At 55.2% G+C, this 17,516-nt stretch overlaps 1 protein-coding gene across 6 annotated transcripts in view; it reads right to left on the bottom strand.

The window, feature by feature from the left end:
* CDK5RAP2 (CDK5 regulatory subunit associated protein 2) overlaps positions 1-17,516 on the bottom strand; it is a 158,278-nt gene that overhangs the window by 62,857 nt on the left and 77,905 nt on the right. For 4 of the 6 annotated variants that reach the window (XM_041762766.1, XM_041762768.1, XM_041762770.1 and 1 more), the window contains 5 exons: positions 11,029-11,126; positions 9,828-9,958; positions 8,404-8,513; positions 6,441-6,569; positions 64-159 (listed from right to left, as the gene is read on the bottom strand). In XM_041762766.1, coding sequence (XP_041618700.1) covers positions 64-159; positions 6,441-6,569; positions 8,404-8,513; positions 9,828-9,958; positions 11,029-11,126 — 564 coding nt within the window. The remainder of the gene's footprint in view (positions 1-63; positions 160-6,440; positions 6,570-8,403; positions 8,514-9,827; positions 9,959-11,028; positions 11,127-17,516) is intronic. The other 2 variants (XM_041762767.1, XM_041762769.1) reach the window with 2 other exon arrangements.

Genomic DNA, 17,516 nt, shown 5'->3' with positions numbered 1-17,516 from the left:
GGAAGGCTGGCTTGGGCACAGAGAGGGGAGCATGGAACTGGGAGGTGACTGCCACGTCCCTACCTTGTCACTCTGCTCCAAATGCTGGTCATTCGGGAAATTATTCTCGTCATCCTCTCCAATTCTGGTCGTGTCCTCATCCTCCTTGCTAGCCAAAAGCTACATGGAGCATGGAATGGTGTGAAAATGCAACCCAAAAAAGTGTGCAGCATGAATATGCATGAGTAAGTCAGTGATGTCTTTTTTTTTTTAATGCAAAACAAAAAACAAACCAAAAAGGAGGCAGAAACGAATGCCAAAGCCAATGAAATAAAAATTAACCAAAGTTAGAGATGCTAGTTCTAGCAAATCACACACAGCTGCCTAGAACCAAGCATAATTGAAGGACAAATTCCCCAAGAAATGACAAAAGCCATTTCCCCCTGCCCTTGCAGGGCCTTCCCCGAGCTGCTGTAAATTGAATATGCTGCCTGTTGTGCCGCTGCCATTCCTGCCATGGCTAAATTCACTTTCAGATTATATAAAAGTAACAAGATTTTGGAGAAAAGCTATTGATGGAATTGAAAACATCAAATAGCAAGAAGGCAGTAAATGAAATTTATGCTGTGCCCGATTTATGCATCACTTCTCCAGTTTAGCACAGGGCATAAACCTCTTCTTGGACTGTCACACACCCGAGATGGACAGTCCCCACAACGCCATCACTTTGCTGACAAAAAGTCCTCATCGCTAATGAGTATCGAGCTGGCCTGACGATAACTTTATGCTTTGGAAATGAAGAACGTTTTTTTTTTTTTATAAAGATTGCATAAATCCCTAATGCTTTAAAGAAGTGTAAATCCCAAAGCTTCTGCACTCTGCACTCCGCAGAATGGACAGTACGATGTTCTCAAGGGGGCCAGATCTCAGCTCGCTGGAAGAGCAGAACTTCTAGTCCTGGGACACCTGGATTAAAGCAAATAAAAACAGAGAGGACAGGTGGCCACCCAGGGAGGTCATCAGTCAAAACCGCTTCAGGAATTATACCAAACCTCACCTCACCAATGAAACTGTAAGCTCTGCACCGAAGTGTCAAAACCACAAACCGGGAGCTGAGTCACCGGCCCCGGTGCTGTTGTACATATGAGATTTCTAAGGTTCTGTCTTTACGGTTTTATTTACAAATTCCTACATTTAGTCCATACTTTCCCCAGACCAACTTAAATTCTTCTGATCTTCCTTTTATAGGAAACCCTTATTTTGGAAGAAAGCAAACCAAACAAAGCAAACTGACTTCATTTAAGTCATTTTTATAGAAAACTTTCCAGGACCAGAACACACTCAACCTGACCATACCCAAATCTGTCATCAGGCTCAAACAGGACTGATGACCTTACAAATCAGAGCTGTAGGGGCCCAACGGGGGCTCAGTGGTTGAGTGTCTGCTTTTGGCTCAGGGCATGACCTCGGGGTCCTGGGAGCGAGTCCTTCATCGGACTCCTGCAGGGAGCCTGCTTCTCTCTCTGCCGGTGTCTCTGCCTCCCTTTCTGTGTCTTGCATGAATAAATAAAATCCTTAAAAACAAACAAACAAACAAAAAAAAAAACTAGTGTTTTCTAAACTGTTGAGCATTAAACAGGCTAGCTACATGTGAATATACTTACCAAGGCATAAAAGTTTCCACATGTGGATGAGGTGCTTCTCTCTCTCTAGCGGCATCTTTCCTCATTATTAAAACATTCTCAAGTGATAAAGACCAACCAGGACTATCAAACTTGTTGGTGGGAGTACAAAAGGTCAGACGACTGTGGAAAAAGTACCAGCAGGGTCTTCTAAAACGAGTAACCCTGTGGCTTGGGAATCCTACTCCTAGGTATTCATCAAGAAAAATGAAAACCAATATCCTCATAAAGATCTATGCAGGAATGTTCCTACCAACTTTTTGTAATATCCAAAAACCGAAACAACCCAAGTGCACATCGATAGCAGAATGAATAAACAAATTTTAATATATTTACACGCGACGGGAATGCTACTTAGCAATAAAAGGAACGTGTGGCTGGTTCACACTACAACACGGATGAATCCCAGAAGCAGAAGCCGACAGAAAGCAGCTTCACACGAGGGAGTCTACGCGAGGACTCCATTTACGTGGAAGCCTAGTGCAGGCAAAACTAGCCCACGGGGGACACAAGTGGGGGCCTGCGGGAGCCGTGGGAACCCAGGAGGGACACGAGGCGTCCGGAGGAGGCGTGGGGTACAGGGGGACGCACATTCGTAAGACTTAGCGAATACGCAGTTGCCATTTCTGTGTTTCAACATATGTGAATTTAACCTTAAAGGAAAAAATAACCATAAACACACCATGAAGTTAAGATGTGTATGTTGAAGTATTTCAGAGAAAGGGAAGTATATTTGTAATCGTGGTGGAACTTAGTCATTTACATTAAAATTTATCAAAAAGGTAAGGGGGTGACGATGGAAACCCGGGCGGTGTTAACAGGACAATCGGGGGGGGGGGGGAGGGTACGTGGGTGTTCACTGTCAGGTTCTTCTCACTTTGCTGTGTTTAAATTTCTTCAGGCTAAAATGCTGGGGGACGTCTCTCTCATCTTTTAAAACACAAAACAGCAGCGTCTCTCTGGCTCCCCAGCAGCTCCGGTGGCTGAGCTCTCGGCCCCTCTCCAAGCTTCCCGAGAGAACTGCGGTCCCAGCTCCCGCACAGAGGCTTCTGGAACTGCAGGTGGGAGGTCCCCGGGGCCGTCCCCCAGGAGACGGAGCACACGCCAGCCCAGGGAGGGGCGGGGGGAGCCAGCCGCAGGCCCGTGGGTACAGGAAGGGCCCCGTGCGCGGGGCTGAGAGAGACACGGTTTAGCCCAGGGCACTCCAAGTCCAAGTACCGGGGTTCTCCCTTGAGCCCCAGAACCGCAGCCACACCGCGGCCTGAACAGTGAGGCAGGATGAACCTTCCTTCCTCTTTACCTCCGCTGACTTGGTCGAAATTAAAAGTAAACTCAATTTCCACCAACAGCCAAGAAATTAAATGTGTGGACACAGAGAAATGTCCCTCCTCCACATGTGAACGCCCCACTGGCAACCTCTGAGTACCTGAACCTCGCAGACACTGCCCTCTGCGTCCCTGCGTCCCACGCGGGTGGGGCGCCACTCCGCTCCCACGTCACCGCCTGGCGCCCAGGCAGCGCTGCCGAGAGCCCGCGCCAAAGGACAGTCTTTTAAAGTGAGAGCTGACACCAAAGGACCAGGATCACCCCTGGTCCTCCGCTCCAGACGCTTACGGGAGACGCACACTCTCGGGCCCCAGGCCAGGCTCACGGAACCGGAGCCTTCGTTTTAACGAGAAGCCAGGAGAGTCCCACGCACGTTGCACTTTAGGGGCTCTGCCCTACGGTGCCACACACACGATCCCGGACGCAGTCCAATAAGGCTCTCGTCCTAACCCCCCTGACTGACTCCGAACAGTGAACTAACCGCTCTGCTGAGCACCTACTATATCCCAGGCACTGTGTCGAGGGCTCTTTATAAATCACGTAAAATTCATAATAACTTATGAGGTCAAACTCTTAGAAACCTCGTCCTTTGAACGAAATCCAATCTGCTTCTGACAAGCTCCATTTTATCCTGCTACTAACAGCAGAAGTTAACAAGCACCTCCTACTTCTGAGCATTACGTCTGTCCTCGGGACTCACACCACCTTTATTTCTCATTCAACACAGCAGCCAGCCCTTCCAATGCCTGCATTCAATTACATGATGTCCCTCAATCCATGTTTTCCCTCCATGCCAAAAAAAAAAAAAAAAAATCCTAGTTTCTAGCTCTTTCTAAAACTGATGATGTAAGTAAATAATAACAGACTAGCTCTTTCCACGCACACACACGTAGCCTACAACCCGCCCGAGGGGACAGTTCCGCACATCACACACTTTGTGGTTTGCAAGGCTCACGGCCCCAATCACGCCTGCACATCAATTCTCAACCACATTTTCTATCATGTGTAAGTTAATAACCAGTAAATAAACATAAAGAAGGCACCTGGGTGGCTCAGCTGGGGAAGCATCTGCCTCCGGCTCAGGTCACCGTCTCAGGGTCCCGGTGTCGGGCTCCCTGCTCAGTGGGGAGTCTGCTTCTCCCTCTGCCCCGCCCCTCCCCGGCCCTGTTCATTCTCTCTCACTCTCTCAAATAAATAAATAAAATCTTTTAAAAAATTTAAAATAAGCACAAAGAAATAGAAGTAAGAGATTATTTTAATGCCCTTTAAAACCAAAGGACACCTGTTCTCAGTCTTTTCTGTGTTTTCTAAGTGAATTGCTCCTGTGCAGCAGTGAGCACTGTCCCAATCAGCTGGAGGGAATCCATTCCCAGGCAACCATTCTGAGGACAAACCTGACAAACTGCACCAAGGGCCTCCTACTACTGATACCCTTAGTCAAACTCAAAGTTGCAGGGGGAGGCTATATGAAATAGAGTCACATGCCTACTTTATACCTGTATCTACCTATAGACCTAGAAATTACGTATTTGGGAATACAGTCTAAGGGGAAAAAAATCTAAACCCAAACCCAGAAAAAGATTTGTGTCCAAAAACACTCAAATAATTTAAGACACTGAATCACTGGAAATAATCTACGTGTCCAACAATAATGCAGCAATTAATTAAATTTCAGCTCATTCATAAAATAAAATAAGATGCTGTAACCTAACAGCAATTGAAAAAAAAAAGGAACAAAACCATATATGCATCGTGGGCCTGCACGTGTCCATATACACAAACAGAGAAGGAAGGATTCCAAATGTCAAATAACTGTACGTGTTTTAAAGTGACAGGATTGGGGTAATTTCTTTTCTCCATTTTAACTCGATGCTGTTGACTAATTAAATATTAGAGAGAAAATACTGAATTTTGAAAACACGGAACAGATTTGCTTTCTCCCCTCCCTCTTCCCGCTTTGCAGGCTCCAGGCAGCAGGGCCAGTGCCCAGCCCCCCCCCCGCAGGCCCTGCCGCTCAGAGAGGCCGCGGGCAGCCCGGGCGTTTCCAGGCCCCATCAAAGGGGAACCACATGCACGCCCAGGGCCCGGCAGCGTCCCGTCTGCGCCATCCCACCTCTCCTCCCTCAGCTCAAGGCCCCTGTGTGAACAGCTCCCTCCCGGGCGGCTCTTCGGATCTTCCCATCCTATTCGGGGAAGACGGGAAACCGCGAGCCAGGACGCAGCACCCACAGAGAACGTCAAGGTGAAGTGCAGTCTGACAAATGGCTCATATCTGAACCGGCTGGTATTAAGATCTCAGAGTGGGAAGAGGAAAAAGCCTCTGTTCTCCAAAGAACATAATGGGACATTTAACAGATTTTTGTTCAAAGGGCAAGTGAACAAACAAACTTGCCATTTACGACTCCAGTGAAGTAGGTGAGGAATGAGCTGCTTATTAAAGATGCTGCCTGGGAGAAAACAAACCAAGAGACTTATTTCTCCCTAAACGGACTGCAGATATTCTTCGTTTCCAAAATTAGGTGGAGCCTTGGAGGCTAAGATCCATAAATAATACCCGCTCTGTCAAAGAGCACGGCCAGGCCAAGCAGCACCTGCCCGAGGAGCACAGCCTCCTGCCCGCCGTGGCCCCGAGGCCCGCCCGGCCTGGCCCAACGCTGCACCCTGCAGCACCTGCAGGCCAACTGGGGCACCCGGGCCCGCGGACAGAAGGGCCCCGGCCTGGCGCCAAGATCAGCTCCGCCCGGCTTGGCGTGGGGGGGGAGCAGGGCTAAGGGCAGCGACGGCCGGCTCTTCCCGGAGCATGACTCCAGGCTCCCCTGCGGTCCGCCGGCCGGCCACAGGGGGGACAAGAGGGATGGGGACAGGAGGGCCTCACAGCGACAGCGGAGGCGCCCCAGGGGGCCAGGTGGGCTGGGGCATCCCTCGTCCCTCCCGGGGCGGAGCGCTCCCGGAGAGGCCAAGGACGCGGCCCCCAAACCGCAGGCTGCCTCCCGGTCCTGCCCAGACACCCGATTTAACCCTTGGCCCCCCCTTGGCTCCCCGGGCTTTCCAAGGCCAGCAGCAGAAACCCCTGCGGCAGGCGGCCGGGCTGGAGGGCGCGGGACAGGCTGGTGGCTCCCCCACCCCCACCCCCCGCAGCAGAGTGCGGGAGCTGGGTCCGCGTGGGGGGCGACACGCATGCAGTCCCGTCCCAGCCCGGAGGCCCCAACCGTGAGGGGGTGCACAGAACTCAAATTAACCAAAAAACTAAATGAAAATGTGTTTATGCATTTGTTTTCCGATGGTCAGGGATTCCTTAGGACGGCCAGACACGCCCCGAGCGACCTGGGCTGCCTGGCGACCGGCCAGGGCCCTCCGAGGCCACAGGCTCCGGGGCCTGCCCGCCGTGGCCGTGTCCGCGCAGATGTACCCGGGGCGGCTGCAGGCGCGCGGGCCGGTCCCGGCTGCTCTTACCTGAGACTGTGCCGCCGACCCAAGTCCGTCCCCGCCCGGGGCGCCCATGCACGAGAGATCAAGCATGGTCTTCTTCAGGTGCTGGTTGTCCGCGTGCAGCTCCCTCACCAGCTGTATCAGGTCACTGACCTGCGGACGGAGCAGAGGGAGACGGGCTGCCCACCAGCCGACCTCGGCCTCCCGGGCCCCGGCCCCTGGCTCCGCTCGGGCACGCTGAAACCCGCAGCCGCACGCCTGTGCTCGAACCCCCGCCACCCCTCCCGGGCTGCTGCGGGAACCGGTCGGGATCGGGCCACAGCTCCTACTTGAGGACAAGCCCGGGCGGACGGCCCCGAGACGTGTCAGGGGCCTCCCTCAGCACCACCGTCGCCTACCGACCCAGCGACGTCACTGGTGCCCGTCACCTTCAGTTACAAAGCAATTCACAGCTACTCCAAGGCGCCACAAGCCTCAGCCCTTCATTCCCTACAGAAGTCCTGAGGGGGGCCAGGCTGCCGGACTCCTCCCACCTCCACGAGGAGCGGACACACAGAGGCGTAGGGCCCGAGGCCCCACGGCGGGACGTGCGGGGCACCGCGTGACCCAGAAGGACAGCCGGAGGGCCTGGCCACGGGGGAAAGGGCAGCTGCCTCCCCACGGGCCAAGCGGGCTGCAGCTGAGACCCCGGGCTCCCAGCCCAGGGCTCCTCCCTCCGTGCGCCCGGGTCCTGCCAGCCCAGGGCCACCACAGTCAAGCACTACCTTCCTCCCCTCAAGCTTCTACCCCAACGGCTAGTAATTCTGCACACGTCTCACTGGAGGAAGCGTCAGCCCCCCCGACTACACAGGAGGCGTCCAGCACTGGGAACCGCGACGACACCTGGGCCCCACCCAAGGCTGGGGTGAGAAGAGCAAAACGCCCGGCCCTGCAGACAGGTACTAAGTGCCAAGCACACCACGTCCTTCCCGCCCCTACACGTCGCCACAGGAGGTGCTCCCAGCTGCCCTCACCGTCCCCACGTCCCTGAAGAACCTTCAACAACTGAAACACCTCAAGGCTCCTTGTTCCACTCCTCCCCCAAACACCCGAATTCTCAATTCTCCTTTCTATTCCTAACTTTTAGTTGCTTACACCTACGGTTCTCTCTCTCTCTCTCCCTCTGCAGAGAAGACCTCCACCGAGACAAACTCCTATTCATCCTTCAAAACCCACTTCAGGCCTCACATCTGCTGAAAAGCCTCCTGTGAGCCAGTGAGCACCTGCAGCCCCCGAGGACTCCCCTCTCCTCCTGTGCCACGTCTGCTACCTCTGCCTCGCCCACCCACCTACCGGGGCAACCCCCGCACCCCGCACTGCAACCACCTGCTGACGTGTCTGACCGCTCTACCGCAATGGGAATTACTCCAAGGCAGAAACTGAATCTGCCATACGTGGATGATAATTTTATAACAAACCGTCTCCTCTGAGCTCACGGTTCCTACTCTTATCGGTGGCTGCTAGAGTCTTGAAGTTCGAAACCACTGTCATCACACCAACAATCAACAGATTGAGGAACCTGGTTCCCAGTTTTAAAAGAGGTTTACTGACCAAACCTGGGTCTTCATTCTTTCAGAAAGCACGTGTTAACTCCCACTATGCGTGGAAGGTCCTGGAACACCAAAAGTAGGTACGATACAATCACTAACTTTAAGACGCTCGCAGCCTGGTGGGGAGTCAGGCGAATAAGCAGGTAAGTCCAGATCAGCGTGAGCACGCCGCCAGTGCCGCCGGCGCGAGAGGAGAGAGCGAGCTGAGGGGGGCTGCACGGCATCCGCTAGGGCACATCGAGCCTGGGCTGGTCCCAGGAGGAACAGAGGCCGAGCAGACAGGCAGCGACAGAGGGAAGAAAGGCGAGGAAAGAGGCTTTCAGAACCTTACACCTCAGATCAGGAACCCGGGAGGCAACAAATAACCAACCAAGGGCTCAGAGTTCACAGGTCAGTACCTTTTTCTTAAGTTCTTCTTGAGAAAAATGCTCCACTTGAAACCGATTGGGCTCTTCAAGGCAAATACTCAGGTAAGATGTTTGATCACTGTAAAATGAAAATGGTTCTTCTGCAAAAAGAAAAAAGGGAGGGAGAAGAAACAATATTAGAACCAGATCCTTCCAAGCCCAATCCTAGTACAGCCCTGTACGGAGGGAGGGGACAGGGTGGGGGGGGTCGCTACGAGGGGGAGTCAGTACAAACAGGGAGTTGAACGTTCCATCTTTGGAGCAAAAGTAATTTTCCCTCTTTCTCTATGGGCTGGTATCTCAACGTGTGGTTTCGTCGCGGGCTGCGGGCTGTCACTGCGGCCTGTTCTGAATTATGATCTGTATACCAGGTGCTGTACCTAGAGACCATTCGGAGTGGCATGAGTGAATGGTGATTTCAGTTTAAATGAGGGAGTGGTTCTGTTTAGGAGCGAATACCGGAAAGTTAGACGTGACCCTCAAGGGCAGCGCTCCAGGGAAATAAAGGTGCCTCGTGTATTTCTTAGTGGCCCCGGAGCCCTCCGTGGTCGTGAGCTCACCAAGTGCAGACACGGCTGCTAGATCTAAGATAAGGGGACCTCCCGCCACCTGCATAAAGGTCGACTTCCTCTGCAGCAAAGGTCGCATCCCCATGGGGAAGGAAGGCACAGAGGAAGGGCAGGCTACGTCCTGAGTGACGCGTCTACAAACACGATCCCACTTAACGATCTGGGGAGAAGCGCTGATACACCTAATGCACTGGGAGGAGCTGCACCTCATAGGAAGATGCCCTGGCTCGGACGTGGGTACATCAATCCCCACCCCTCCCCGAGCCACAGCATCTGCATTTGTAAAATGAAGTCAACACCTACGGCAGCCAAGGGGACGAGCGTCAGGACAGTGATGAGCAATGAGGTGCCTGCTGCTGTGCCGTGTACACAGCAGGTGCTCCTGCTCCAGAAGGGTCAAGCCTACCACTGCTATTTCCAAATTTTTTTGCTCCTATGTGCCAGGCACCAGGCTAGAGACAGAAAGGAAGAGGACACTAGCGCACGCTACGGGCTCAGGTTCCAGCGAGCAGAGGGCCGAGTGTGGCTGCGACGAGCACGGCAACGCAAGGACCACAGGCCCCTCACCTCGGAGCCCTCCCTACGGAGTCGCCTGTGGCGGCGACAATGCCGACAGCGAGATCTCAACAGGCAGCAGCCATCTCAGCGCCACGTGCCCGTGAGGTCCAGACTCCCCAGCAGGTGCCCCGGCACGCAAACTCACACCATGCGCTGAGCCCTCCCACGGAGGCCGAAGCGGACGCGCACAGACTGGGGGGCCAACATCAACACGGTCACCCCAAGAAAGGAACCCAGATGAGACCCTGTAGGCTCCTCATCCCCTCGTTCAGCCAAGAGAGCACCCACCTTCCCGCCTCCGAATTTCACTGATCTGCTCCTCCAGGGTCTTTTGTAAGTTCCGATAGGACAGCACGTCCTGCTCCAGTTGCTTCCGCAAAGCGAAAATGCTGTTTAACTCGGCCTGCAGGCTGTTGATACTTGGTAAAACAAGACACCAGAAATTTTAAGTTTTTATTTAAACTCGTTACTTAACATGCAGAGTAAAATCTGTGTGGAATAAATATAGTGACTCAACACATCCATACCTCACCCGAAGCCACCAGCAGTTTTTAAACAGACCCATTTGCACTTTAAAATACAAACGCCAGCAAGCCTCCCCTTGACTATTAGGTCATCAGTGATTTGTTTTTGTTTTTTTTTTTCTGGTTATAAAATTAAAGACACGTTTATGGAAAATTCAAAATACAAAAGCACAGGAAAACAAACACTACCATGGTCCCCCTACCCATTAACATGTGGCAGGCTACATGCCCTTTCTTCTTTTTTAAGACCCCGGCACCACCACTCACTGGCACCAGACCATCTCGGCGATTCTGGGGAGACACAGGTCGCTCCGAGGCAGGAACTTGTTGGGGTCCCGCGTGCAGTCACTCCCCACGGGACCCACTGTGGACGTCGCGTAAGCTCTCTGTTTTCAGGGCCCCAGGGAAGCAGGGGTAACGACCTCACCTCGCAGGACGGCCGTGGGGATGGGGCGCTAGCGCACTCGGAGCCCTCTCTAAATCTGGACCCAAGTAGGATAAACATTTAATCCTAATGATCATATTTTTATCCTATGCTCGTCAGGATAAAAAAAACCTAAACAATCCAAGTACCAAAGAATCGTTTTGTTTAGTTCTGTTTTTGAAGACTTATTTACTTAAGAGACAGAGAGAGAGAAAGTGCCTGGGTGGGGGGGGTGCGGAAGGGGAGAAACCCAAGTAGACCATGCTGGGCGCGGAGCCTGACACGGGGCTCGGTCTCACCACCCAGAGACCACGGCCTGAGCCTACATCAAGGGTCTGGATGCCCGACCAACCGAGCCACCGGGGCGTCCCCAAGTCAGACAATTCTTGATGTAAGATGTTTATCTACGCACGGCAATCACCACCAAAAGGCACTTGAAGCTTCTGAGCAAACTGGAAGGGCTCTGCTGCCTCAGACGCCAAATGTATTTATTCAAAGTAGGTGTGTGTCCGTGCGTGTGACGTGCAAACTGTGAGCTTACCTGTCTGGGTCCTGCAGGGACTTCACCAGATGAGCGTAGATGTCCCGCTCCTTCTTCAAGACCCGAAGCAGCTCTTCATAGTCTAATTGTTGCTTTTCCTGGAAATGACAATGGGCACCTGACATGAAGGGGAGAACCTCAAAGCGTACACCCTGACATGATGCAGATGTGGGCCGTTCACAAACCCAGGCCCTGATGAGGCCACGTCGGGGCACCACCTGCAGGACGCCGGGGAATGACGGGCACCACGGCCCCCAGCAGAGCTCCCCGCTGCGCCCGGGTCTGGACAGCAGCTATAAAAGGAGCATCGCACACCCGACGCACCCGGGGCGAAACCACCGCTCGCTCGGTCTACACTACAGAGACTGCCTTCCACGCTTGCTCTTGCTCCCAAGACAAGAAGCCCGTCAACCCACCCTGGTGTCCCCACCCGGGACAGGGGACTCACACTCCAACAGAAAAGGTCCAGTGAGCCACACGCTAAAGCGACTGGAGCCAGATCTCTGCTCCTCACCAGCCCTGTGACCCTAAGGGAGAAGCTAAAACCAGCGGGTCACAGTCTGAAGAGTATCGGGACGCTGGCCGAGCCTCCAACGGCCCAGGATGCGTATAACGGCAGAGGAGGGACAAGGCGCCACCTGACAGTCCTGGAAGCCAGCTTGCCCAGCCACGCGCAGGCGTGAGCCGTGACCCCGCAGGAGGGCACAGGGCGAGGCCGCGGCCGTGCTGGCACCTCCCTGAAGCCGGGCGGCCAGGCCACACAAGCTGAGCCCGACGCGAGGACACTGCACTACAGGACTGGCCCGGACGCTCGAGCAGCCTGACGGGCACGAGGGTCAGGGACAGCCCGGGAGACTGTCCCAGACTGCAGACCGGAGCCCCAAGACCAAGCTCCACGTGAGCCTGAAGCGGGCCCTGCGGCCACGAGGGGTCTGGGGCACACGCGGTGCACCAACGTGCATCCGAGGACCAGCAGGCCGTGGAGGTCTGCTTAGTCCTGCTCGTGGGCGCTGCACTCGACGCACGACAGTGTCCTGCCCACGGGACCACACGCCGAGGTGCTCGGAGGAGAGCGGCCTTCGCCGGGAGGCCTACTCCCAGGTGCGCAGGAAAACAGAGCCCTGAGTCCTCCACACATCCCCCCCATGACACCATCCCAAAGTGAGAACTCAACGTGAACTAACGAGCGCGCAGGACACCTGGCACGGCGCCCCGCGCGGCCTCCACGCTCCCAAGTGCCGGGGGACAGTGCATGGGGCGGGACGGCGGCCCGCGAGCGGCCCCCGCGCTCCACGCTGGCCCAGGCTGCCCCGAAGGTCCCATACCCGCTAGGACAGGGGCCCCGAAGCCGACGGCAGTGGCAGGGACACCGGCACCGCTGCACCCCACGGCAGTGGCGGCGCTTTCCCAGGACCGCGTCGTCGGAAGACGCAGGCACCTGTGACGCTCCAGGCTCTCAAGTCACCTCAGAACATTGTCACCAGGACTTCCAAACCGCAGCAGCCACTGTCCTCAGCAGGCTTAGCGCAGCCGCGCCATTCCCAGAGCACGTTCGTCAGGATCCTACGACCACGTTTCAACGTGACCGGTTCCCTTTGCGACCCCGCGCACACATCCTACGCACTGAGCACGTCCCAGGTAGGGGATCCCGGACCCCCGGCTCCGCAGACGCCCGCCGCGGAGAAGAGGCTCGGAGTCGCTCCGCCTCCGGCGCCCACAGAAGCGGCAGCGGCAGCCCGGCCAGTGGGGCAGTGCCCATGCTGACGCGCCAGTCTGCTCGTGACGAGCGAGTCACCCGGACTGCCGGGACCGTCAGGCCTTCATGCAGCCCCCATACGCCTCTGCGCACAGCGCTGTCGCGCGGGGTCCCCTCGGTGCCCCTGTGCACCCCGTGTCGGCCCGTGGCCCAGAGAAGAGCCAGGGAAGGATCTTGCAGGATGACAGGACCACGCCGGCCACCGTGCTCAGCGCTCCCTGGGCACGTCCTCACGGAGTCCGAACGCCAACCCCGCGCTCACCTCACCCGCTCCTCATTTCCGTGAGGAGGGACCCGCGCACAGCAGGCCACCAGCGGGCCCGAGCGCAGGGCAGAGGCAGGGCGTGCACCAGGCAGCCGGCTCCCAGGCCGGTGCTCTTCGGTCCACCCATCCGTGCATGCAAAGCCCTGGGGCGCTTGACGGGTCACACGGTCACTGTCAAGCCCGTACAGGGTGGCCAACGGTGGCGAAGAACATTGGAGGACCGACTGCTTCTTGAGCACCTGCCGTGAGGCCGTGACGGCCGAGACTGTGACCTTACCGTGCGGCCGCAGCCAGCTCCTCGACCTCGCGCTGCTTCCAGCTCCGCACCTACAAATGAAGGAAGGCAAGGACTCCGCGTGGCTCGGACGCTGCGAGGGAGACTCAACGAGTTCGTCTACGCCAAGTTCTCGGGGCGAAGCCTGGCACGAAGTCGACACGTGGCGCGTGGCGCCCCTAACCTACTCCGAGGCCCTGGAGCTCTGCCGGGTCCCCTGCGCGGGCCACCACCTCTAATCGAGGCCCAGGACGGTTACTGACCTTCCCGGTTCTCGGATGAAGAAACTGATTCTCTGAGAAGAGAACACCTGTTTGAGTCCACGCAGCTACCACGTGGCAGCCAGCATTCGTGCTGACGTGTGTGACTTCAAAGCCCGTCAACAAGGGCAACGAGGGACTCGGGCCGCTGGCGCCGACTCCACACGTGGAAGGCGTGTGCCCGGTGAACCAACCCCTGGGGCTCCTGTATCCTGACCGCACGCTGGAGGCCCGGGCCGAGGACCGCCCAGGGGAAGGCCGGGGCCTGGAGGCCTGGGTTCTCGCCGCAGCTACCCCAGACCCGCTCCAAGCCCCCTGTCCACCTGCCAGCCGACCGCCGCACTTCCCTTGCCCGCTCTCCCTCCATCTGAGCCCCGGGGGAATCCCCTCCCCCTCTGCAGGGACCACCGTTCACCCTCCTGGCTCACACACTGCCAGCACCCTTCCAGGGTCCGCGAAGGCCAAGTTCTCACCGGGAAGCCTTCCAGGACTGAGGAAAACACCCCGTCCCGGCCCCCCCGCTCTCTGGTTCCCTTTCAGCCGAGAGCTAGCGCACCAGCCACCCGTTGGCGGGTGCGAGGGCCCCCTGGGGGCAGCCACGTCCCGAGCCGGGCACTGGACCCGCCACAGACCGGGTGCGGCCACAGACGCTGGCTGACCTGGGGATTAAGCAGCTGAGAGGACAACGCAGGAACCAACGTGAATCTTAAGAGCAGAGATTCCTGTGGATGCTTTGCATAATGGAAGTCAGAGTGAGTCAACGTCTTCCTAGAAGCAAATAGCTCGCCCATGTTAAATAAATGAACTCTTCAGAGCCATTTGGGTCCCGTTTCATCAATCACCTATTCCCCTGCGCTGAATCATGCCCCATTAGAATGAAGTCATTTGGCTCCCTCCGCACAGCTGACAAACCAGGAGACCTCCTCGGCATAGAGGCAGGGGGCCAGGCTGCCCTGCGGGGAGCGGCAAGAAGCACCTGCTCAGCAGGCACAGGCCACCCCCACCCACCCTCCTGCCCCTCCGAACAAGAAGCAACCCAGACAGGAGGCCTCTCATCCCAAAGGAGACCAAGGCTGCCACACGCCTACTGGGGTCTGCCTGTGCAGTCTGTTCCCCACGGCCTTCAGGGCCCACCTGGCTCATCTGAAACCCGTCCCTAAAACATGGGGTAAGACCACAGAAGACCCCTCTCTTCCGTAAGCCACCCCGGGACCCACAGTGTCCCAGTAGGATTCTCTCTCCAGACTCGGATTTCAGCTGACAAGCCAGCACCTGGGACTCTGGGTGTGCGTCACATCAAACACAGAGCCCTGGAGTCTAGAGCTGTGCTGTCCACGGGGCTGCCGCACTTCTACCCTGAGACGTGGCTACTTGGCTCTCCCAGCATCTGTGGGGGCCGCCAGCGCTCCCGGTAAAGGCTCCCTCTCACTGCTGCTGTGGCCACGCTATGCATGTCGGGCCCTACGGCTTGCAACCAGAAGAACGTTAACCGGTAACTAATGCAGTGCAGCACTCCCAATCCAATCAGGAGGTAAGCGTGCAATCCGCCCATGTACAGATCAGGAAAGTGGGTTTCAGACAGATGAAGCGACCTGCCCAAGGCCACAGAGCCGGAGAGAAGAAGTTCCCGCTCCAGATCCAGGGCACTCCCTCCTCTGCAGAGCTTCCTTAATGACGTGAAGGAAACCCGTGTAATGTGCAGACCACAACCTGGAGAGGTGGCAGGCGCGTAAAGACAAAGCCCGATGGCTCCCGTCGTGGTAAGCAGGGCAGTGTGGTGGCCTGGGAGGTGGACGGGGTCTACTCGGGCAGCTGTGGCACAGCTCGGCAACAAAGACATTTATTTTAATACTCAGGAAATTCAGCAGTGATGTCCCAACCATGTCAGCAGCCAAGCTATAAACCTCGGGCTGCAGCAAGTTAAATACGGGCAGTGTGCTTCCCTCCCTGTTCTTCAATCCCCTCATCACCCAGCATTAATTGTCAGGATCACACAGTGATTGGAGGCAGAAGAGACTGCCCTGAGTCCACGGAGACCTCATCACAGCCTCAAGTTCTTTGTAGAAATGGGGAGAGGATAAACCCTAAATCAACACAAAGTGGCCAAGGGCACAGCAGGAGAAATCCACGTTTTCTACAGAGAAAGAACTACAGTCAGAAAAGTACAGCTTTCTCGGGTGGGGGTGGGGTGGGGAGGCGGGCGGGGGGCGGTGTAGAAAGCCACAGGCTGCAACAGGTGGGACTGCGTAGACGGGCACCTAAGAAATTTATAATTCCAAAATGATCATTTATAATTCTTTATCCACAATTTGCAATTAGTCTTGCAGAATTAAAGCCTCTGCTAAAATACTCAGGCATTTTGCACAGTAATTTAAACATCACCAGGCTCTAAATCTAACTGAAAATCATACGACTTTTTACTTGTGGTTCTGTGAAGTGCAGACAGCGCCCAGCGCAAGAAACCAAAAAAGTGGTAGCTGATCAAACTGGTGAGATTAAACTGTAAAACACTCAGCCTGTTCAATAAATCTATAAACATTTCGTTCAACATTTAGACATATTTTGTCTAAATATGGATTCAAAATAGCAAAGTTTGATGAAATGCATTGAAATCAGTGAAGACCTGTCCATCTAAAAACACCTTGCTGGGCTACTCTCGTTTCAAAACACTGACTGTGCCTTATTACAGGTCAGGGTGCATCTTTTTTTTTTTTTTTTTTAAGATTTTATTCATTTATTAGGGAGAGAAGGCACGCGTGAGTAGGGGGCGGTGCCGAATGGGAGTGAGAAGGAGAGGGAGAGGATCTCAAGCAGACTCCATGCTGAGCGTGGAACATGCTCCGTGTCAGACGCTGAGCATGGAGTCTGACACAGGGCTCGATCCCGCGACCCTGAGATCGTGACCTGAGCCAAAACCAAGAGTCAGACGCTTAACCAACTGAGCCACAGATGCACCCCCAAGTTAGTGTGCATCTTAACACCCAATTAAATTTGGTCAAATTCAAGTAACTACATGCAAGTTTGTCTCACAAAATATTGGCCCCCTGAGATTTAGTTATTGGACATGCCCAACATCACCCAAGTGGTGAGAGAGCCAAGAGAAAAATCCTGGCCTCCAGACTTCTGGGCTCCACTACTGAGGCGGACACTCTCATCCAAGAGAAACAACAAGATGCAGGTCCACGAATGGACAGGTAAGAAGTCCCCACTGTCCAGCCAACGGCACCCCCAGACCAGGGCTGACATGAGCAGATCCACAGAGCAATGGCTCGTACCAGCCGCCACACTACTCCCACACCAGCTGTAAAATGACCTCTGACCCACCCTCCCCAGGCCCTCCCCGCAGACCCTTAGGGACCTCTCCAGGAGCCAAGAACTAGAGGGTTGGTATCTGGCACAAGAGCAGGTCCTCCAGTCCTACCGCCTGCGCCTGTTCTCCTGGCTAAGTCCGTGCCGCACCAGTTAATTATTTTGAGAATCACCCTTCACAAAACCACAAGTCATGATCGGAGCCATTCATCAAAGAACTAATTTGCGTAAGAGTTCTCTGTCTTCTGAATGTATGGACTTAATTAAAGCCAGGTTTAAAAAAAAAAAAAAAAAAAAAACTTGGCCTCCAATGAGGTCCTTTCCTATCCCGAATCTGGCCGCCAAGCTGCATTATATGCACGCTCGGGGTGGAGGGGGGACTGCATCTCTCACAAACCAATAGAATCATTCATTCACTCAACAAACACATATTTACTAGACCAAGGACTGAGCGAGGCACTGGGATTTCGACACAAATCCCAGTTCCCTACCCTAAGGGGCCCATCCCTGGTGTGCAGGGGCTCGAGGGAGGGGCAGAGGAAGATGGATCCTATGTCATCAACACACGGATGGGCGTGCAAAGTGCTGCACACTGGGGAGGAAGAGGAGATGTCACTACCAAGC

Source organism: Vulpes lagopus, chromosome 7 (genome assembly GCF_018345385.1).
Source record: "Vulpes lagopus strain Blue_001 chromosome 7, ASM1834538v1, whole genome shotgun sequence".
Classification (NCBI taxonomy): Eukaryota; Metazoa; Chordata; class Mammalia; order Carnivora; family Canidae; genus Vulpes; species Vulpes lagopus.
The sequence above is the reverse complement of the archived record's forward strand: the minus strand, read 5'-3'. Positions and strand labels throughout refer to the sequence as shown.